Here is a 22,392-nt window from a genome sequence, read left to right as displayed (position 1 = left end):
CGCTTTGTCTTTTTCTAGCTATTTTAAGAGCACTAAGTTCTCCCCAACAGTCCACAGCTTCAGTTTTTCCCATCAGAAATTGGCAGGAAGCTGCACTGCAATTTTTGTAAGATTTGCCACTTAAGTTTTACGGCTGCAGTTCAGGAAGGGGGTCAAGAAAAGAGGTTGAGGATTGTAAAATTACCAGCCTTCCCTAGAGGGAGTTATTCCTCTCGCAGTAATAAGAATTAGATTCCTGCCAAGTCCTTTAGTACCAAGCAGGTGGCATTTCAACAGCCGTTTCCAATGAATACCTTTTATCTGTTTTCCTACCAGATTTCCCTCCTGTTTTCCACATAAAATTAAAGGACCAGGTATTGTTGGAAGGAGAGGCAGTGCAACTTTGCTGCCTCCCTGCTGCCAGCCCTGCCCCGTGCATTCTGTGGATGAAAGGTAAGTCCTACACCAGAAAGAGAGGCACCCTGCACCTGGGCTATGTTAGGGAGAACCTGATTCCTTCTGAGCTGCCTTGCAAGGACTATCTCCAGCCATAATGATCTCCAAAGGTGTGGGAGTACACAACTCCCATCATCCTCTGCAAACTCAGCCCATTGGCTGTGGTGGCTGCAAGTGACAGCAGTGCTGGCCAAGCTTAGTAAATATTCAGCCTTGAAACTTCATCCCTGAATTTAAATTTCTCAGAAAGGGGACACAACTGTAAGGTCGGCGACGGGGAAGCTGAAAGTGGTTCAATTAGAATTTTGTGGCACAAGTCTAAAATCCTTGGCCTGAACTGCCATCCCAATGACTAGAGAGTTGGAATCCAGAATTAAATTGAATCAAGAACAACAAGCCCTTTCTGTTAAATCCATTTTTCGGAGCGTGTTTACGTGAGACAGCTAACTCATCCTCTGTGACCCCTGGTTTTCTCTATGTTGTAGCACACGGCCAGTGAAATAGACAATTGTCATCTTGACCAATATTCTTGTCTCTTTTTTTTATTATTTGTTTGTTTGTTTATTATTTATTTATTTATTTATTTATTTATTTATTTATAGTCTTCCTTCCTTCCTTCCTTCCTTCCTTCCTTCCTTCCTTTCCTCCCTCCCGTAATTTTATACCGGTTGCATGTATATGTGGTTTAAAATGTATGCCTATATGGGATTTAAAAAGAAAACAACTAAATAAATACTTTTTTTTTTTTTAAATGCATTCTATAAGGCCACAAGGCTTCTAAACCTGTGGACAGGAGACTCAACTTAATCAACTTGTCTTCTGAGTTCACATGTTACAAACTAATTTAAGATCAGTAACCTGGGATCGCTTTAGGTTATTTGAGGACTGATCCTGATCTAGAAATGACTGTGTTAAGCCACTTTTGTATCCTTCAGTGTTTGAGAAATCCACCTGGGAAACTCAGGCCCAAAAGCTGAAGGACCTGGGGAGGGACATGTTTTAGCTTTGTATCAAACTTATATGTTCGGACACATTGCTATCAGATGTACGAAGCAATAGCAATGGAGGATAAATTTGAAAATCTGATGAAGAGTAGACTGTCCCCAAATCAATTAATATTGATTGTTTCCTGATTGCTTATTTGAACCCTAAGACAAGCATTAAGTGCACTACCTGATGATTCTTGACAAATGTATATTTTCTTTTATGTACACTGAGAGCATATGCACCAAATATTGTACAAATTACTTGTGTGTCCAACCACACTTGGCCAATAAGGTATTCTGTTCTACTCTATTCTGAACCATCAAAGTCCCTAGTTTTGCTGAATTGCCTATTTTCTGTCTTCCACAGATAAACGTACCCTGATTTCAGAGGGTGTTCTTAATATTGTGGCATGTAAAGACGGCCGTCAACTACTTACCATTTCCAAAATCTCCAAGAAAGACGCGGGCCTGTATGAATGTAATGCTACAAATGCCTTGGGCACTGCAACTAGTTCCTGCACCATTGCTGTGGCACGTAAGAATAAAGAAAGGTTTCCTAAAATATATGTATATACTGCTCAAAAAAATAATAGGAACACCTAAACAACAGAATATAACTCCAAGTAAATCAAACTTCTTTGCAATCAAACTGTCCACTTAGGAAGCAACACTGATTGACAATCTATTTCATTTTGTTGTCAGCACATTCAACTTTGTACAGAACAAAGTATTCAATGTGAATATTTCATTCATTCAGATCTAGGATGTGTTATTTGAGTGTTCCCTTTGTTTTTTTTGAGCAGTGTATATCCCTCCCCCATCAAATCAGTATTGATATCTCTGCCGTATATATGGTTCCCGTTTCATGCTACTCTGTTCATTCTCCTTTTTAAAACTCATTTGGAACAGGTCTTCCTGGGAGACCAGGCACTCCAGAAATTCCTCAAAAGTACAGGAACACAGTCCTGGTGCTGTGGAGGCCAGCAGACACCCAGGCGCCCTGCACATACACACTGGAACGCAAGATAGATGGTATGTGCCTATTGGAGGTGGCAGAGTGTATCCGCTGCGGAGGTTCTCAGGAGCCTCTGTTCTCATCAACAGCTACCTGAAGCATTCTTGCATTTTTATTTGAAGAATTATGTCTCTTTCTAAAGAGTCTCTTACTAATTGCTTGCACCCTCCTATCTACTTTGATTTTTCCCTTCTTTTCCAAACTACTTGGTCACACAACACAAAGAAGAGAGGATGGTCTCCATTCTCCAGCTCTTTTATTTATTTATTTTATTTATTTATTCGATTTTTATGCCGCCCTTCTCCTTAGACTCAGGGTGGCTTACAACATGTTAGCAATAGCACTTTTTAACAGAGCTAGGCTATTGCCCCCACAATCCGGGTCCTCATTTTACCCACCTCGGAAGGATGGAAGGCTGAGTCAACCTTGAGCCGGTAATGAGATTTGAACTGCTGACCTTCAGATCTACAAATCAGCTTCAGTGGCCTGCAGTACAGCACTCTACCTGCTGCACCACCCCGGCTCAGTTACGGCTCAGTTTCTTTGAGTTCAGAAAAACGCCATCTGTTGTGCAACTCTTTCGTGGTTGAAATCCACACCATTTTGGGGAAGGGGTGTGGGAAGACGCCCCAGTGAAAAGGGCAGTGATGCAAAACGGTCATATATTGGATGGAAGGGGTAGGTTTTCTGCATTTGGAGGAATGTGGTTCTTTGCAGTTAAATCAAAGTACTAGCTAACTGCCTGTTACAGTGCAGCTTAGGTGTTTCTTGCTTCGGAAGAAAGTTGTCCATTTTTAGCAAACGGGCTTCTAAAATTTGGGGACAGAAAGAACTCTCGGGTTGTGGGTTATGAGCCACGGTGGCGTAATGGTTAGAGTGCAGCACTGCAGGCTATTTCTGCTGACTGCCAGCTGCTTGCAATTTGGCAGATTGAATCCCACCAGGCTCAGGGTCGACTCAGCCTTCCATCCTTCCAGATTGTTGTGGGTGATATGCTGACTCTTTAAAACAACTTAGAGAGGGCTGTAAAGCACTGCGAAGCAGTATATAAGTGATATTGCCATTGCTATATCTAATTCAATGGACTAGGTCCAAGTATGAAGACCAGGTTTTGATCAGTGGCCAAAACCAAAATTCATCTAAATGGAATGCTGGAGGTTTCTGAGACTAGAAACATTTTTCTTGTTTGGTCCAGCCTTTTTACTTTCATTTGACCAGCAATATTTGTACCAGACTCATATTCGCATTAGATTTGCAAAGGAAATTACCCGTATTTTTCAGAGTATAAGACGCATGGGTGTATAAGACCCACTGTTGGTTTTGGGGAGGAAAATAGAGGAAAAAATCTGCCTACTACATATTCATGTGGCTAGCATCCTTGGTCTAGTCAGCTTCAGCACAATATTTTATCCCCTGGTTAGGGCTTTAAAAAAAACCTAGGGCTGGAAAAAACATTCTTCGCAGAGAGTAGCAATGAAAAAAAAGCCTGCAAACCTGTGAGAGCCATTAGCACTTTGTTAGGGCTGTGGGAAAAAAGCTTCAAAAAAGCTACACTCAGAGTATAAGACGCACCCAAATTTTCAGCCTCTTTTAGGAGGGAAAAAGGTTGAAGATTGAAAATGATTGAGATCCTTTTTCTCTCTCCTTCAGGAGAACATGATTGGAAAACAATCAACTCAGGCATTGCTGACTGCTACTTCAATGCAACAGATCTTCCTGTTGGAAACACCATCAAGTTCCGTGTTGCCTGTGCCAACAAGGCTGGACAAGGCCCATACAGCAACCCTTCAGGGAAAGTATTCATTGAGAGTGCAGGTGAGAAGGAGGAAAGGCTCATGCTAAATGATGTTAGGTTATGTTATTTCTGAAATAAAAATGCCCAGATCCATTTACAAGTACTGTATACATAATAAAACAGTCCTTAGCCGCCAATTTAAAGTAAAAAAGATAACAGTTATCAAAAAAGACTAAGACGGAGGAGTGGGGAAACATGATGTGTAAATTATATGGATGGATGGGGATTTTCCTGTTCTGTATTTGATGGTATTCACATTAAAAATCAGATTTGCACTGCTTCTATCTTTCTGAACTGGCAATTTCTGGTTTTCAAATATGAATTAAGTTAGACTTCTATATGTTTTTAGTATTGAAGTTTTTAGAGTACGGTATTTTAATATTAGATTTCTTATACGTTGTATTTGTTTACTGTGAGCGCCCTATGCTGCCCTTAGGAGAAGATAGATAGATAGATAGATAGATAGATAGATAGATAGATAGATAGATAGATAGATAGATATCTTGTCTGTCGTTAAAATACCTTTTTATTTATTTTACTTATTTATTAAATTTGTTTGCTGCCAAAATATTTTGGATTTGAATACAGACATGGATTGAAAAAATGGTTAAGCAACAGCTACAATTAAGAACAGAGCCCTTTTTGTTGGGCATTTTGCCAAACAATTTTAGTAAAGAAGACACATACTTAATTCTACATGTGATAACAGTAGCAAGAATTATATACACACAAAAATGGAAAGGATCCAAGATTCCACCGGAAGAAGATATACTTAGAAAAACCTTGGATTGTGCCGAGATGAATAGAATGACAATGAAACTTAAAGATAGAGAAGAATCTGAATATTATAATGTTTACATGAAGTTTTATAATTGGATAGAAAATGAATATAGTTAGAAACTGAAGCAAAGTAAGCACAAAAGTTAAAGATTAGGAGTGATAAAGAAATGAAGTAACCCAGTTGACAAAATTAGAATGAGGAGGTAGCATTATTTTTAAAGTGTATACCAGTAATTAAAACATAATGATTATAAACGGTTTTTAAAATATAAATATTTAAATATTTTAAAATATAAAAGAGAAGAGACACCCAAAAATATAACTATTTACTAATATACTATCAGTGTGCTTAATATAAGATTTATTGGAATTGAAATCACTCAAGGGAAGGTTTAGAGGAAGAAAGAGGAAGTAGTTGGAGAATGGAAGAGGTGGAGTGGAGAGAGGAAGGAAGGAAGGAGAGAAGGGAAGGAAAGTAGATGGAAGAGTTGGAGAGAGTGAGAATTTATTAATATGATAGAAGTGCAGATACAAGAAATTAGATAGAATTAGGTAACTATGTATGTTATTGATATCATTTTTTTAGAGGTATATGCAGGTGTATGGGAGGCGCGTGCTCCTCCTCTCTGCCTCACGTTCCTTTTTTTTTTTTAAAGTCTTAAAGTTTTGGATTTTTTTGATTCCCCTCACCTTACCTTCTTCCTTCGGTAGCGACTGTCCTCCTCCTCTTCTTCCTCCTCCTCCTCCCACCCAAATTCCGAGCTTTTATTTCTTTCCTAATGGGTTTGCATGCATTATTTGCTTTTACATTGATTCCTATGGGGAAAATTGCTTTCTACTTACAAACGTTTCTACTTAAGAACCTGGTCACGGAACGAATTACGTTCTTAAGTAGAGGTACCGCTGTATATGCATTGTTACATTATGAATGTGGAGTTAAAAAAATAAAAAAGATTGGAAACAGTGGGGTGGGGGTGGAATTGCTTGCTGCCTATCTGGCTGCAGGGCGGCAATACCTTTGCTTTCTATTCATGTCTTTAAGCTTAAACACCAGCCCCCAAATACCCCTTAATGGTGATACAGTTCTTGAGATGCCCTTGTGTGGGTAATTCAAAAAGCAGCAGGCAAAAGAGATACCACCAGAGGTTGTTTGGTGGTATCTCATCAAGTTTGTTTCTTATCACAACCAAACCCTTGTTCTATCTCAGTGGTTCTCAACCTTTCTAATGCCGCGACCCCTTAATACAGTTCCTCATGTTGTGGTGACCTCCAAACATAAGTCTAGCACCAATTCTCCCAACAGAGCTTTAAGCTGATTGGCAGAAAGGTCAGAGGGACAACCCCACTGTAAATGCCTGATTGGTCGGATTGTAAAAATATGTCCCAAGGCACCAGAATAGAAGCTTTCGTTCCTAACAACATGGGAAAATTGTCTTTTCCCATGGTCTTAGGCGACCCCTGTTTGACCACCAAAGGGGTCCCGACCCCGAAGGCTGAGAACCACTGGTCTATCTTGTATGGCTAGTGCTTGTCATTTAGTTCCACGTTCTGGATCATGGCCTTCAACCGACCATAGGTCCGTCCCTAGTGGCGGGTTCCTCTTACCACCCTACCGGTGCGCTGTGTGCGCATTACAATGCCTCACATTTATTTACTCATTTATTTACTCATTTATTTATTTATTTATTTATTTATTTATTTATTTATTTATTTATTTATTTATTTATTTATTTATTTATTTATTTATTTATTGGATTTGTATGCCATATATAATATATTATATAATTTATATTATTTGTATGCTAGGCTTGGACAAATGCGTCCCTTCAGGTGATTTTGCTTCTGCGCATGCTTAGAAGATGATTTTCCTTCTGCACATGCTCAGAGAGCAAAAAACCGCATCAAAAATTAGGGGGGAAAAGATGGTGCCATGCACAGAACCAGCAAAGACAGCACCGGAGCTGTTGTGCACAAATTGTGCAATCGGCGGGTCACTAACAGAGCGATGTACTGGGGCGCACTGGTAGGAACCCACCGTCCCATGGTAGCAAGATGCATCTGTCTTTAATACAGAGAGCATTCCTTCCTTCACGTCGTTCTGTACCACTGTTGGCCTTCCTATTTTGGAGAGGAACTCTGCATTCTCACTGACTTTAGGAAAGAATCTTTATCTTTTCTTCTTCCTCTCCTTCCCATTCAGAACCCACAGCTGCCCATTCAGGTCTTCCAGCCAAGAGGAATAGAACCGCTTCAACCAGATCTACTCAGACCCTCCCTGATCAGACTTCCCAGCCAATGGCGAAAAGCACAGGTCCTCTGTCGACCCCCGAGCCAGTTTCAGGACAGGTTCCTCCTAGGCCACAAGTGACTCAAGCCACGGAAGAGACATCAGTGGCTTCAGAGAAAGAAAAGCTCCCAATTACAGCCCTCCGTCCATCTTCCCAGGATTCCTCCTCTTTGGAAGGTCCATCCCTGGCAAAGGCTCCTTCCCCAGAATCAGCGTTAAAGCCTTCCAGGACAGCATCTTCCCTCACCACCCATAATGTCTCAACTACCACCAAGGGTTTGCTTGCCCCAGCATCATCCACTGGTTCTTCAGTCTCCCAGTTCTCCCCAGTCCAGCCTGCACTTCCAACTTCGACAGTGGACTCACCAGGGACCATCTCTCCTAAAACCGTGCCCTATGTTGCCACTTCTTTTGTCTCCATCCCACCAAGACCAGCTATCACAACAGGTGATGCCCCCAGCCCCTCAGTCACCCCCACCGCAGAGGAAATGCCTTCACACACACGTTTTCTAAGGCGGAACATTTCCTCCGGTAAGGATACTAGCAGTGGAGCTCATACTTCAAAAGATGAATCCGCGTTGCGCCAAGGAGTTCCTCAAAAACCGTACACCTTCTTGGAGGAGAAAGCGAGGTAAGCTATTCACACCAATAACAAAGCTGCCTAATCCTGAATCATACCTGGGCCATTTAGTCTAGTATTCCACGTTCAAGTGAGCTCTCCAATACTCTCATAAGATGACATTATTCCTTTCCCCTGGAGCTTTTTGACCAGAGATCCCAGGATTAAAATATTCCATGGAGTTATTTTCTGCAATATAGAGAGAATTCTTTATTGGCCAAGTGTGATTGGACACACAAGGAATTTGTCTTAGTTTAGTTTAGTTTAGTTTATTTAGACTTGTATGCCGCCCCTCTCCGAAGACTCGGGGCGGCTAACAACAATAAAAAACAATGTAACAAATCTAATATTAAAAAGTAATCTAAAAAAACCTCCAATTTAAGAGACCAATCATACCAACAAACATACCATGTATAAATTCTATAAGCCTAGGGGGAAGGGAGAAAAAATTTTCAATTCCCCCATGCCTGACGACAGAGGTGGGTTTTAAGGAGCTTGCAAAAGGCAAGGAGGGTGGGGGCAACTCTGATATCTGGGGGGAGCTGGTTCCAGAGGGTCGGGGCCGCCACAGAGAAGGCTCTTCTCCTGGGTCCCGCCAAATGACATTGTTTAGTCAATGGGACCCGGAGAAGGCCAACTCTGTGGGACCTAACCGGTTGCTGGGATTCGTGCAGCAGAAGGTGGTCCCGGAGATATTCTGGTCCGGTGCCATGAAGGGCTTTATAGGTCATAACCAACACTTTGAATTGTGACCGGAAACTGATCGGCAACCAATGCAGACTGTGGAGTGTTGGTGTAACATGGGCATGCCTTGGGAAGCCCATGATTGCTCTCGCAGCTGCATTCTGCACGATCTGAAGTTTCCGAACACTTTTCAAAGGTAGCCCCATGTAGAGAGCGTTACAGTAGTCGAGCCTCGAGGTGATGAGGGCATGAGTGACTGTGAGCAGTGAGTCCCGATCCAGATAGGGCCGCAACTGGTGCACCAGGCGAACCTGGACAAACGCCCCCCCTTGGTGCATATGCTCTCAGTGTACATAAAAGAAAATACACATTTGTCAAGAATCATGAGGTATAACACTTAATGATTATAGGGATGAAATAAGCAATGAGGAAACAATCAATATTAATATGATGTTTTAAATAGGGCACAACCTCAAACCATAATTATAACAGAGGGTTTTGTTCTCTTGCAAAGTGGGGCTGGTGGTGTTGAATACATCTTGTAGTTTCCAAGTTGTTGCAATACTGTGAACTGAACTCCAGATACGTTTTCCCTCTGCTGTTTGTTTCATGGATTAGTCAAGGGATAATTTGATTCATCATATCATTTAGTAAATGCAGGAATCCCAGATCAAAGTATCTGACAGATGTTAGTCAGCTTCGTTTTGAACAAATCTAGCAAAGAGAAATGCAACCCTTCAATTGGTAATTGGGTTCACTGATGGATTGCTTTACCTGTTTTTCTTAATATTCAATGGGAATTTGCTATTTCATAACTTAACCATAATTTTTTACCTTGCACTTTAGAAAGGAAACACCTCTTTCTGACCTCCTTTCAAGTACTTGAAGAGGGATTCTCATATTTTTTTAAAGAACAAATATACCCAGTTTCCTCATTAGGAATATTTGTAAGACTACTAAGATGTCAGGGGGCTTGTGAGTAACCATTTGAACTCTGTTGCTAATCTCTCAAGATCTGTAGAGATTATTGACCTATAGTTCTGTATTTCAAACATCAGTTTGCAAGGAGTTCATATGATAGGCTGCACATTGTACACACCTTTCTTTAACTAAGCAAATACAACGTTGTTCTTGAGCAGTAAAGCTCAAAACAGCCTCAGATGTTGTTGGGGTTTTTTTTGTAGGAGAGACCAAAAAAAGTTATTTGCATTTCTCTGTTTTGTATTATCCTTTATAATGTCCAGAATATCTCCACCTCTTTAATGGGATTACACATATTAGCACATCAAAAAGAAGTGGGTTGAACAGGATACATCATTCACCCTTCTTGTTTCTCTAGCTGGTTATAATGTCAATTATAAGTAAAGCTAGTCCATACCAATTCACCCAAGCTTTTACAAGGAACAGCCCCAGACACTTGACCAATGGATTTCTGCATGTGAAGATAGCCCTAGCTTGCACTAAACAGCATCCATCCATGCAATAAATATATATTACCGGTATATGTTTCTGTGCAGAGGCCGTTTTGGGGTGATCCGGGAATGTAAGGAGAATGCCACCGGCAAGCGTTTCCTGGCCAAAATTGTACCCTATGAGGGAGAAGGCAAGCAAAATGTCCTGCAGGAGTATGAGATCCTGAAGGGCCTTCACCACGAACGCATCATGACCCTCCACGAAGCCTACATTACTCCTCGCTACCTGGTGCTGATAGCAGAATATTGCACTGGGAAGGAGATCCTCTTCCACCTTGTTGACAGGTTTGTTGGGGGCAAAAGCTGAGAACGAGACTTCGGGTTGTTAGAAAACCTTTTTTTTAATTATTTTTGCAATTTAAAAATTTCCCCCCCACATTTCTCTCTCTCTCTCTCACACACACACATCATAGTTCCCTCTAAGCTGAGCAGTGAGCAATCGCTCACTTAAAAATCATCATCAACTCAGAGTTTTCCAAACCTGCCCAGAAGCCGAGAGGGAAAGAGTGAGAGGGAAGGAGAGAGAGAGGAAGAGAGAGAAACAGATAGAAAAAAGAGAGGAAGGAAAAGAGAAAGAAACAGAATGGGAGTAAGGAAGAGAGAAAGAAAATCAAAATCTAGTTTGAAACTAGCTCAACTATTTAAGTGGCATTTTGATATTGATAGAGTTGCCCTATTATGAGCTCACTGTTATAGACACACAGTACAGTATTTTATTTTGAAATTCTCTGAGGCAAAACAGGGTGGGTTTTTTTATTTGTTTGTTTGTTTGTTTATTTATTTAATATTTCTGTGCCGCCCAGTCCCGAAGGGACTGCCGCTCAGACACTATACTTTTCCGCTCACCCCCCCCCACCAACAAATTAGAGGGAACACTGACACACATATCAACACATATACCATAACGTCTATCAAGTATTAACATATATTTGCACATTACCCTGTTTTCCTAAAATAAGACCCTGTCTTATATTTTTTTTGAACCCTGAAATAAGCACTTGGCCTTGTTGCCATGTACTCAAAAGCCCAATTGGGCTTAATATCAGGGGATGTCTTATTTGTGGGCGGGGACAGGCTATTATCCAATAAACCAACATATTGTTGTTGTCACAGATTGGGAATACTAGGAGCTGTACTCTCCATGTGCTTGAAGGGTGGATGAAGGTTTATGTAAGGGGCTGAATGTTTTCAAATAGGAAGTGTTGTATAATTACACTAGACCATACATCTGGAATTGATTTTTGAATTCCCAACCGTCCCTTTAATTTCATTTCTATGCGGGGAAGAAGGAGAAGGCACAGAAGAAACACATAGATGATGCACTGAAGGATTAATTATGTATTTGTATATTTGTTTGTCTGTAAAAACAAAAAACTTTATTTTTAAAAAAATCTATTTTATGCCTGCAGGTTCCGATACTCAGAGGATGATGTGGTGGGATATATAACACAGATCCTTCAAGGTCTGGAATATCTTCATGGACGACATATCATTCACCTTGACCTGAAGCCTGAGAACATCATTGTTTCCACCACAAACTCAGTAAAAATTATTGACTTTGGCAGTGCCCAGACGTACAACCCACTGGTTTTGCGACAGCTGGGGCGCCGTGTTGGCACTTTAGAATACATGGGTGAGTCTGTATTACATATATCTCACATATATCATGCAAGAGGTTAAGAGAAACAAAAGTGTTTGTGGAAGAGGCATGATGTGAAATAAACCTTTGAGATATCTAGGTTGACCCAGAAATGTAGATGATGCAAGGATGGGTTGCGGTGCGGTAGGCGACTGCGCACCGGTAGCAGCCACCAGATTGTGCAATTTGCACATGAACACTGCCAGTGCTTTGGGCGCCACCCTCTTCCTTCTTAAATTTTTCATATTTTTTGCTTCATGCGCATAAGCAAAATCTCAGGAAGGGATGCGCACGTTTGTGAGATTTTGGTGATTTCTTGCTCCCGCACATGCGCGGAAGAAAAAAAATCACCAGATCTTTCTCTCGCATGTGTCCCCTTGTGAGATTTTGGTGCATATTTGCTTCGTGCGCATGCACAGGAGCAAAATCACTCTGGGGACACACACGCATGCATAGCGCACACATTCAAGATTATCCAAGCTGCGCGCACAACTCACTGGTAGCGGTCAGTAACAGCAATCCGCCCCTGAGCTAATGGAATGGAGTTGCTAAGGAGATTGAAGGCGGAGCAGAAAGGAAAGAACTAGAAAAGTTAGCTGCATAGCCTTTGTGAGACCCTAATTCTAAGTTGATCCCATCTTGCCCAGGGCGGAGGTAAAAAATGTTATTTTTCTGCCTGGTTGGATTTTCCTTGTGCTGCTGAGCAAATAGCCTCCTGCTAAGGTTTTAGATATCTGCCCTATAGCCAAAGATCTCAAGACATGGAAAAATCCCGCAATTCATTCAATACAATTTACATTCCTGTCTGTCTCTCTCCATCCATACATCCATACATCCATCTATCTATCTAATATATATGCTTTTCATCTCACTGTCACACAATTCTGGGCAACTTGCAACATATGACAATGAGTAACCAAGAGCCAATATGGTGTAACGGTTAAGTGCTGGACTAGGGGTAGGAAGATCTAGGTTCAAGTCCACTTTCAAGCCAAAAAGGCTCACTGGATGACTTTGGGCAGTTTCTCTTTCTCTCTCTCTCTCTCTCTCTCTCTCTCTCTCCCCCTCCCTCCCTCTCTCTCTCCCCCTCCCTCCATCCCTCCCTCCCTCTCTCTCTCTCTCTCCCGCTCCCTCCCTCTCTCTTTCATACACACACTACTGCACAGCTTTGCTCCTTCTGAAGAAAATCGGAAGGAGGGTACGCTACACACACCAACCAGAGCTCCTATACAAAAGTCAGGATATAAATCTAAAAAAATTAATCGGGAATGATTACTCCTTTGAAGATTTGACTGCATAGCTGGGCAAAAAGACTGTATTGGCCTTTTTGTTACCATGTTTTACTAGGTTATAGCCTGTGTTCCTCTGTCTCTGATGGTTTTGACCAAATATGTTTGCTCTCAACTCTCTTCCTCTCTTTCACTCCATAATCATGGATTGGCTTTAAGATTTCTTATCCAGGAGGCTCATATCTTCCCTCTTGTTGCATTACATGGCGATATTAAGCTTTCTTGTCTTGCACATTTTTTAGCCCATCTCTTTGTATTCGTAGCTCCAGCTGTAAAGCTGTTTATTACAGCCAGCTTAGCTTGCCACTTGAGGTGTAGTAGGGAAGCACTGAGATGTGACCCAATTAAGCTGATGGGTTTATTCGGTGTTTTAAGCGAAAGCCCTTCTGAACACAGTGTGGAATTTGGCACTGCATGTCAAATCTGCAAAGAAAGAAGTGGTTATTTCTTTTTCTACGCAGCTCCAGAAATGGTGAAGGGTGATCCTACTGGCTCAGCAGCTGACATCTGGGGCGTAGGTGTCCTCACGTATATTATGTAAGTATGGATGAGATGAGTGGCGGCACAAAATTGAGTGTGTCAAGTGGAATTAGAGATCTTTCTTTGATTAATTGTCTGCAATTAAAATATACCAGTATATGCAATTGGAGCCTATTATCCTGTTTCCTTGATATTTCTGCTCAGATGGCCAATAACATGCTCTGTAAAGTTTTAAAGGCGTATCCTCCTTGCGTAGAAACTTCCAATAACCATGCTCACAAAGCGATACCTCACGGTGGAATGTCAGTTCCATAGACAAGCGGATCATTTACGTTGTCCATTCCTTCCATTCTCAATTGTTCCCACCAGGCTCAGCGGTCGCTCACCGTTCTTTGAAGCAGATACTTTGGAGGTAGAGAGCAGGATCCTCGCGGGGCGTTACGATGCCTTCAAGCTCTACCCTAATGTCTCCCAGAGTGCTGCACTGCTCATCCGCAAGCTCCTCTCTGCTCATCCATGGTGAGTGAGTGGCGGGGAAAGAAGGCGACGGAAACCGAGAGCAGCATAGATTTTGTCAGCATAGCTGGGCAGCATCTGAAGCGTATCTTGATTGCGAAGTCCTCATAGCACCATCATAGTGTTAAGTGTGAGGATTATGAATGCGCCAGAGGAAGCAAGAGGGCTGTAAGAGGAAGCAAATATTTGTTTGTTTATTTGTTTGTATGCCTAAACTATGTCTTAGGGCTGTCCATTTTGCTACTGGGACTTAGGCGGCTAACCATGAATTAAGACCACAAAACCAATGTAAAAAAAATGTAAAGAATCCAATGTGGCTTTTTTTAAAGAAAGAAACTATAGGAACCATTAATCTATCAATCTAAACTAATCTAATTTTATTTGTTTGTTTGTCTGTTTGTTTATTTATTTATTTACTTACTTACTTATTTGCTTATTTACTTATTTAACATCTGCTAAGTGAATTTGCCCCATTTTACGACCCTTCTTGGCCACAGTTGATAAGTGAATTGCTGCAGTTGTTCAGTTAATAATCCAGTTGTTTAGTGAACCTGGTTTCCCCATTGACTTTCCTTGTATGAAGGTCACAAATGATGACCCTGGGACACAGCAGCTGTCATAAATATGAGTCAATTGCTAAGCATCTGAATTTTGACCACCTAAGCATGAGGATGCTGCAACCATTGTGTGAAAAATAGTGATAAGTCACTCTTTCCAGTGCCATTGTAACTTTGAAGGGTCACTAAATGAATTGTCTTAAGTCAAGGACCATCTATAATACAGAAATAGACAAAGAGCCAGAAGTCTGCATGGGTGGCATCCTGTGCATTTTATTAGGGTAAGGTTACAATATTTTTTTAAAATGCAAAGAATGAAGATATTGTAATAAATAATAACTTTCGGTCTTTGGTTTTATTTCCACCCTGAATATAACAAGGGCTCCGGAAAGCTCCTTCTAACAATCTTCTCTCTTTGCAGGAGCCGTCCGACTCTCAAGGATTGCTTTGCCAATCCGTGGCTCCAGGATGCCTATCTCATGAAGCTACGGCGTCAGACCCTCACTTTCACCACGAGCCGCCTGAAAGAGTTCTTGGTGGAGCACCAGCGTCGGCGCAACGAAGTGGCTACCAAGCACAAGGTCTTATTGCGCTCCTACCACGGCGCTAGCAGCCACGTGCCCTAGCCGCCTGCCCTGCTGGAGGAGCCACAAAACATTCCAGCAGGGGGCGTAACGGGCCAAATACCTGTCCTCCCGGCCAGGGTGGGGCTGGTTGATATACCTCATGGATGAAAAAGAGTCATCGGCGCTGGCTGCTGATCTTCCCCTTCTGCCACCATCCTCACAGCGGGGCAAGCCGGTTGAGAGGGAATGAAAGAGTGCCTGGTGACAAGACTTGCGACTGTGGGGTTGGGGTTCACAAAGGGGTGGTGTGCTTTGGGAAACCTGAGAGGCAAAAGTCAGGAGCCCTCCTCGTCAGAAGAAAGTTCCTTGGACGATTCAGGTGTGCCTGATGGATGGCTTCCCTTCCCTGGTGCGTAGCCCCGAGGAGTGGCCGATGGTTTTGTTTGACAGATCAACCTGAACCGTGAAATAGAAAAAGATGGATTAGCCCCACTAGGTTAGGTTTGTGCAAAGGCACAACAGGAAGGGGAACTCGTGACCGACACCTGTGTAACTGATTCTTGATGCAGTTGTAGAACAGTTTGTTGTCATCACCATGGGTGTTTCGGTTTCCCAAGGCAGGAAATGGGGAAGGACGAGGTTGGGCATGTATTAAGTCTACATCTGTCAGGTAGAGAAACTTTAATTTGTGTTTCTGCAAAGAGCAGGGTTGGATTCAAGGGCTCCAATGGCCTCTTCCAACTTTACGGTCTTAGGATTTTTACAACAAGCCAATGGAAGCTGGCCGGGGAATTCTGGGAGTTGAGATCCACACATCTTAAAGTTGAGAAACGCTGGTGTTAGAGACGCCCATTAGAAGACCTTTCATCTTCAAACGTTCACAATCTCGCCATAATCTCTCCCTGCATTTTGCACACGCTTTTCTGAAAGTATAATCCTTTTTTTTTTTGCCCCCTTCAGAACACTTTATCTTCCTGCCCACTTTCATGCATTTAAGTACAGTAGTACCTCGTGATACGAACACCTCGTCTTACGAACTTTTCAAGATACGAACCCGGGGTTCGGAATTTTTTTGCCTCTTCTTACGAACTTTTTTCACCATACGAACCCGCCACGGCGAACGGTGAACCCAGAGGTTCGGCAAAAGTTCGGGTTCAGTGTTCGGGGTTTGGGAGAATGCCGAGAAGCGCCGCCACCCGTCTGTCACCTTCCCAGAAGAGCCGTGGAGCTGTCGGCCGGTCGGGAGGCTCAAACGGAGGTGGGGAATCCCAATAGGGAATTCCAGGGGCGGAGCTTTGACGTCACGGGGACGCCCTTCCTGGCTGGCTGAAAGGTGGACTCCAGGAAGGATGTCTCCGTGACGTCAAAGCTTCACCCTTGGAATTCCCTATTGGGATTCCCCACCTCCGTTTGAGCCTCCCGAACGGCCGACAGCTCCACGGCTCTTCTGGGAAGGTGACAGCTGGACGGCGGGGCTTCTCGGTGTTCTCCTGAACCCAAACTTTTGCTGAACTTCCGGGTTCGGCATTCGGGAGAATGCCGAGAAGCCCCCCAGCTGTTTCGGAAGGTGACAGATGGGCGGTGGCGCTTCTTGGCATTCTCCCGAACCCGAACCTTTGCCGAACCTCCGGGTTTGGCGTTCAGAGAACACTGAGAAGTGCCCGGCTGTTTTAGAAGGTGACAGCCGGGCGGCGGTGCCTAGCAGAGCGCCGTTTTTGCTATTTTTTCGGGGGGGAGGCTTGCACGCATTAATCGGTTTTCCATTGTTTCCTATGGGAAACATTGTTTCATCTTACAAAGTTTTCACCTTACGAACCTCCTCCCGGAACCAATTCAGTTTGTAAGACGAGGTATCACTATATCTACTTTCTACACAACACCCACCTCCTCAAAAGTATTTACATTTACACAGGACTCTTTCCTTCCATGCTCTTTTGCCAAAGTATGTCTTGGGCTCTGCTGAACACCTGGTCAAAACAGGCAGAGAGCTTCCATTATTTTGCAGCTTTTATTCTTTTGCAGTCTGCTTTCTCAGGGTGTACACAATTGTTTTGTCAGTTTTATTGCAGAGGAAGGAAACGGAATGGCCCCTGTGCCCTTCCCAGCTCTTTACTTGTTCGCCTTGCTGTGGGCGATGGTGGCTGACTGTATCTCTGCGGTGGTAGAAATTCACTAATGAAGCCACTCACGTAGTCAGGAGAATATTTCTACCTGTCTCCCTTCCCAAGAGGGAATGAAGATGCAGGCCGTTCCTTTTCTACCCTGCCTGGCCTGTATAGTATCCATAGCAATCAAGCTTTCAGGTCCTGCCGAAAAGGATGGAAGCCATTCTGAACACTAGAAATCTACAGGTTCTACAATCTCTGATGTATTGGGGTGTATTGGGGTAGAGAGGAGCTAACAAAATTAGATTTGATGGGATAGTGGCAATCAGACGTTGACAGTTGAATAGAAGAGAAAATGGAACCCACCCACTGCATAAATGCAGCTATCCTGTCCTGCCTCGGATATGTAAATCCATGCCTCTGATTTCCCCCAAGTTCATATCTCACCCTGTCCAACGTATTTTAAACGTGGAGACGTTTTCCCTCTTGCACAGGAAAAGCTAAAACAACAAGCCTCTTCCAGATGGATGGCTTATCACAAATCAATCGTTCTGCTGCTGCAACTATAAATGGAACCGCACATGACTTTCCATGTTATTATGGATATTGCAGTCTTCCTGTAAAGTCAACTCTCACTAGTTTCTATATCTCTCCAAAGCTATGGCATAAAGGCTGTAGATGGAAAGGGGAAAAAATTTATATTCACCCAAGCAATCATGGGGGTGAGGTATCCAAGTAACCTTTTTTTAATTAAAAGAAATTGTTTATTAGTGCTAAGTGCTTCTTACATGTCAAAAAAAGTTTGGAATTTTTTTTTCTTCTTTTTAAAATTAGTATTGTAGAGATATTTTAACATTTTTAAAATATGTCATTGGAAAAGCATTTTGGCACTGATTTTAAAAAAATTAAGGTTTACAAATGGATGCTTGCCACTATTTATATTAAAAATAACTATAAAGGGTACATTTTTGCCAGTACTCTGTTACATAAACTGGAACTAGGCCTCTTTAAAAAGAGAAACAAAATACAGTATACATTTTGAGATTGTGCCAGTCTTCTTCCTGAAAGAAAAGTGCAAACAATAGTGGGAAAACATGAAAAAGTTACAAATGTTTGAATTCCTTTCCAAAGGGTGAGTGGAAAGGGAGAAATCTGCAATAAATGCCTTGTGTGGAAGCAGTTCACCAGTAAAAATAAAGGCAGAGAATAATTTCAATGGCCTGTTGTGATTCATGGAGAAAAATGGAACTAATGGGGGGGGAGGTATATATTTTTGTTTATTTATTTATTTATTTATTTATTAGATTTGTATGCCGCCCCTCTCCGAAGACTCAGGGTGGCTAACAACAATATAAAAAGACAATATAAAAAAATCTAATATTAAAAATAATCTAAAAACCCCCAAATTAAAGAACCACTCATACATACAAGCATACCATGTATAAATTCTATAAGCCTAGGGGAAAGGGAAATTTCAATTCCCCCATGCCTGACGACAGAGGTTTGTATTTTAGCAAAAAGATTGAGTCGGCTAATCTAGGTGTTCTATTAAAGACAAGGATGAATGCCAATAAAGACCCCTTGGGATGTGTTTGGATTTATCTAAATATGAGTGGAGTTGCTGTGGCTTAAAAGTGAAGATGCTTACCCTCCCCCCCCCCTTGGAAGGTTGAGAGTTCAATCCTAGGCGGCGGCAGATGTTTCTCTTCTAAGGCACCAAGAAAAAATATCTGCTGTGAACGCGAACCCCTGCTTAGGCATCAAGAAGGGCAACCAGCCAGTAAACACTCAGGGCCATTCAGTTGCCTTGACTCCACCCAGAATAAAGGCATTAAAGCAGTGGTCCTCAACCTTTCTAATGCCGCAACCCCTTAATACAGTTCCTCATGTTCTGGTGACCCCAACCATAAGTCTAGTGCCAATTCTTCCAACAGCTTTAAGCTGATTGGCAGGAAGGTCAGAGGGTCACCCCTATTATAAACGCCTAATTGGTCCGTTTGTAAAAATAGGTTCCAAGGTTTAGTTCCTAACACCATGGGAAATTTGTCTTTTTCTATGGTCTTAGGTTACCCCTGTGAAATGGTCATTCGACCCCCAAAGGGGTCCCAACCTCCAGGTTGAGAACCACTGCATTAAAAGGTCAGAAAAAGAAAAAAAATTGAGTTGCTTTGGAACTATTTTTGGTCTGATATGCATTATTTCCCTTTTAGGTACAAATTTAGGGGGGGAATGCATCATGTTTTCTCAGAATGTATCATCAAAGAACTGACCAAGGGGCTATTTTTGTATTAAATTAACTTTAAATTCATAAATACAAATAATACTTTAAGGAGATAAACAATGCGCACACAAATTCACACTGTCTAATGGGGAGGAAGAGAGCAAAATAATTTTTCATGTCTACAGTGAGGAAGGGTGGTTTAACCCACAGGATGAACCCTTCCAAAAAGGTGGAAGCAGAACTTGGGTAGTCCATAGTTATGCTGGACTTACAAAGAGAACCGAGATTGGTGTCTTTAACCTGTTATGAAAAATTTCAACTGATCCTTGAAAAGCTTGTTCACCACCATAAGTAGAAAGTGCTGGCAGGGGATGGTACATGTGTGGGTGTGAATGAGACGTGAGTGGCAGTGATAATAGTATGTGTGCAGGGGATGAAGGCAGCCTGTAATTCCCCATTTGTTCTTAACCACTGATTAAATTTAGATTAATTTACTATCACTAAACATGGTTTTACACACACTCTAGTGGTCTCCTGGTTTTCAAATTTTCTATTGCCAATGTGAAAGTGCCAATAATCCCCATGGAATAAAATAGAATAGAATTTTTTGGGTGTGATTAGACACACAAGGAATTTGTCTCGGTATATGTTCTGCTTGGCTTCTAGCCACCCAAGAGCAAAGTAATAAACACACAACCTGGAAGCAATAAAATAAAAAAGTTTCCTTATATACAGAGGGCTGTACGCCTCTGGGAATGCACGAGCAATGCTGAGTTCTTAGTCCAGAAGGTCAATTCCTTTCAAGCTTCTGCCAGAGCAATGCTGAGTTCTTAGTCCAGAAGGACAGAGTTTCTCGCACAGTACTTCCTGCTTGAGTATCAGAAAGGTCACAGAAATCCAAAATCCACAACGAAACCACGATGCATCAATGTCTCTCTTCAAAGCTCAAACGATAATCTCCCACCCAGACCACTCCAACCCTCCCGTTTTTATCAAGGTTGCAGCAGCATCATTAGTCTTAGCTGTGTCTTATTATTTGTTTCTGCGCTTGCTCAGCTGCTCTTGCCTTCCCAACATCCTTCATACTCGAGGATTCAGGATAGGGTTACTCATTAGTTCTTTCCCTTCTGATTCCGAGGAACCTCTGACTGAAGGGCTGGTTGAGTCCATTTCCCTCTTTGTCTCTACTGTCCCTTCCAGTTCCCTGTCTCCCTGTCTCAGCTTCTGATTCCCCATCTGACTTGTGCTGCAGCCAGACTGACCTTCTTGAAACAGATGGTTCCCATGACTCTTCATCAAAATCCCCAGCCACAGGAGCTGGCCTGAAGCCAACCACAACAGTACATATGCTCTCAATGTGTGTTATAGCTTGTTGAACATACAAGGGTGGACAAAAAATGGAAACACCTTGAAATATCATCAAAATATCTTTTAATATGGTGTTGGTCCACTTTTTGCAGCAAATACAGCCTCAATTCTCCGAGGTTTTCATTCATACAAATTGTGAATTGTTTCCAAAGGAATTTTAGCCCATTCTTCAATTAAAGCACCCTCCAGTTCTTTTAGAGACGATGGTGGTGGAAATCGACTTCTTACTTGAATCTCTAAAATCGACCATAAATGCTCAATAATGTTGTGGTCTGGTGATTGTAGTGGCCAGATGAGATGCTGAACTTCATTAGAATGTTCCTCGTGCCATTCTTTAACAATTATTGCTCTATGGATTGGTGGATTATCATCTTGAAAGATGGCATCCCCCTCGGGAAACAGTTTGTGAACCATAGGATGAATTTGGTCGGCCAAAATTCCTAAATAGTGATGGCTGTTAATTCTTCCATGAAGGGAAATCATTGGCTTGACGGATTTCCAAGAAATAGCACCCCAGATCATCACCCCGCCATGTTTGACGGTTGGGAGAAGGCAGTCTGGATGAAATGATTCTTTCAGCTGTCTCCAAATATAAACACGGCCGGAGGTCGGAAAAAGGGTAAACGAGGGACCATTTCTATGGCTTCTACACCACTCTAAATGCTTTGAAACATTTGTCTTTGAGAGGTTTTCTAATTGCAGCTCTTCCTTGGAATCCAGATTTATGAAGCTCCCTGCAGTGATTTTAGGAGCTGCGGTCTTGCAATCCGCTCTAACAATTCAGTTTAGAGTCCGACGGTCTCTCTCAGACAACTTCGACTTTCGACCAGACCTGTGCTTGGCTGAGGATGTTTTCCCTTCCCTTTCAAAAGCAGTCATTACTTTTGAGACATTACCTCTTGAAACGCTAAACATTTGGGCCCTTTCTGTTACACTAGCGCCTGCCATTTAAGCACCAACAATTTGGCCTCTTTGAAAGTCTGAGAGGTCTGCCATTTCTAGAAGGTTTTAACCAATCTCCTTAAATTTCTGTAAAAAAAAGGTAGTTTAAAAAAACATATCAAATAACAGAATTTAAAAACAACAACATTAAAATATGTCAAGTTTTGATTAATTTGAGCATGTTCAAACATCATGATGCCAAAAAGTCAAGTATTTCCATTTTTTTGTCCACCCCTGTAATTGTTCCTCATGCATTGTTTTAATCCTCACCCTTCTGAACTTGCTGAACATCACCCACATGCAAAAGGATCTCACACAAGAGAATGATGTAGTTATACAATTGCAAGGCATGGCCCAGTCCTCATAGTATACTCCTTCCATGATTCTGAGTAGACAAACGACTTCAGGCTCCCTAAGCGCACACATTTATCCACCAGTCTGAAATTTTTCAGAAGTTCTAACTGAAATTAAATTGGGCTGAAGGAACACAATGATCCTTGCCTTGAGCGCAGGCATGGGTAAGTAGTTCTTTAGCCCCACCTCTGCAGAATAGGTGGAACAACACAGTTGGCAATTCATTTATTACACGTTACAATAATTAACCAATTTTGTATGAGGTTCTTTGGATGAGAGGGT

At 42.1% G+C, this 22,392-nt stretch overlaps 1 protein-coding gene across 1 annotated transcript in view; it reads left to right on the top strand.

Annotated features, from left to right (window-relative positions):
- SPEG (striated muscle enriched protein kinase) overlaps positions 1–16,307 on the top strand; it is a 167,795-nt gene extending 151,488 nt beyond the window's left edge. Inside the window, exons 32-41 of the mRNA XM_070728607.1 lie at positions 316–432; positions 1,789–1,956; positions 2,331–2,453; positions 4,087–4,251; positions 7,212–7,929; positions 10,119–10,358; positions 11,483–11,706; positions 13,463–13,538; positions 13,851–14,000; positions 14,976–16,307. Coding sequence (XP_070584708.1) covers positions 316–432; positions 1,789–1,956; positions 2,331–2,453; positions 4,087–4,251; positions 7,212–7,929; positions 10,119–10,358; positions 11,483–11,706; positions 13,463–13,538; positions 13,851–14,000; positions 14,976–15,180 — 2,186 coding nt within the window. The 3' untranslated portion in view covers positions 15,181–16,307. The remainder of the gene's footprint in view (positions 1–315; positions 433–1,788; positions 1,957–2,330; positions 2,454–4,086; positions 4,252–7,211; positions 7,930–10,118; positions 10,359–11,482; positions 11,707–13,462; positions 13,539–13,850; positions 14,001–14,975) is intronic.
- Positions 16,308–22,392: the final 6,085 nt, after the last annotated feature.

This window comes from Erythrolamprus reginae, chromosome 1 (genome assembly GCF_031021105.1).
Source record: "Erythrolamprus reginae isolate rEryReg1 chromosome 1, rEryReg1.hap1, whole genome shotgun sequence".
In the NCBI taxonomy this organism is placed as follows: Eukaryota; Metazoa; Chordata; class Lepidosauria; order Squamata; family Dipsadidae; genus Erythrolamprus; species Erythrolamprus reginae.
Note: the sequence above shows the minus strand (reverse complement) of the source record. Positions and strands in the feature narration are given on the sequence as shown.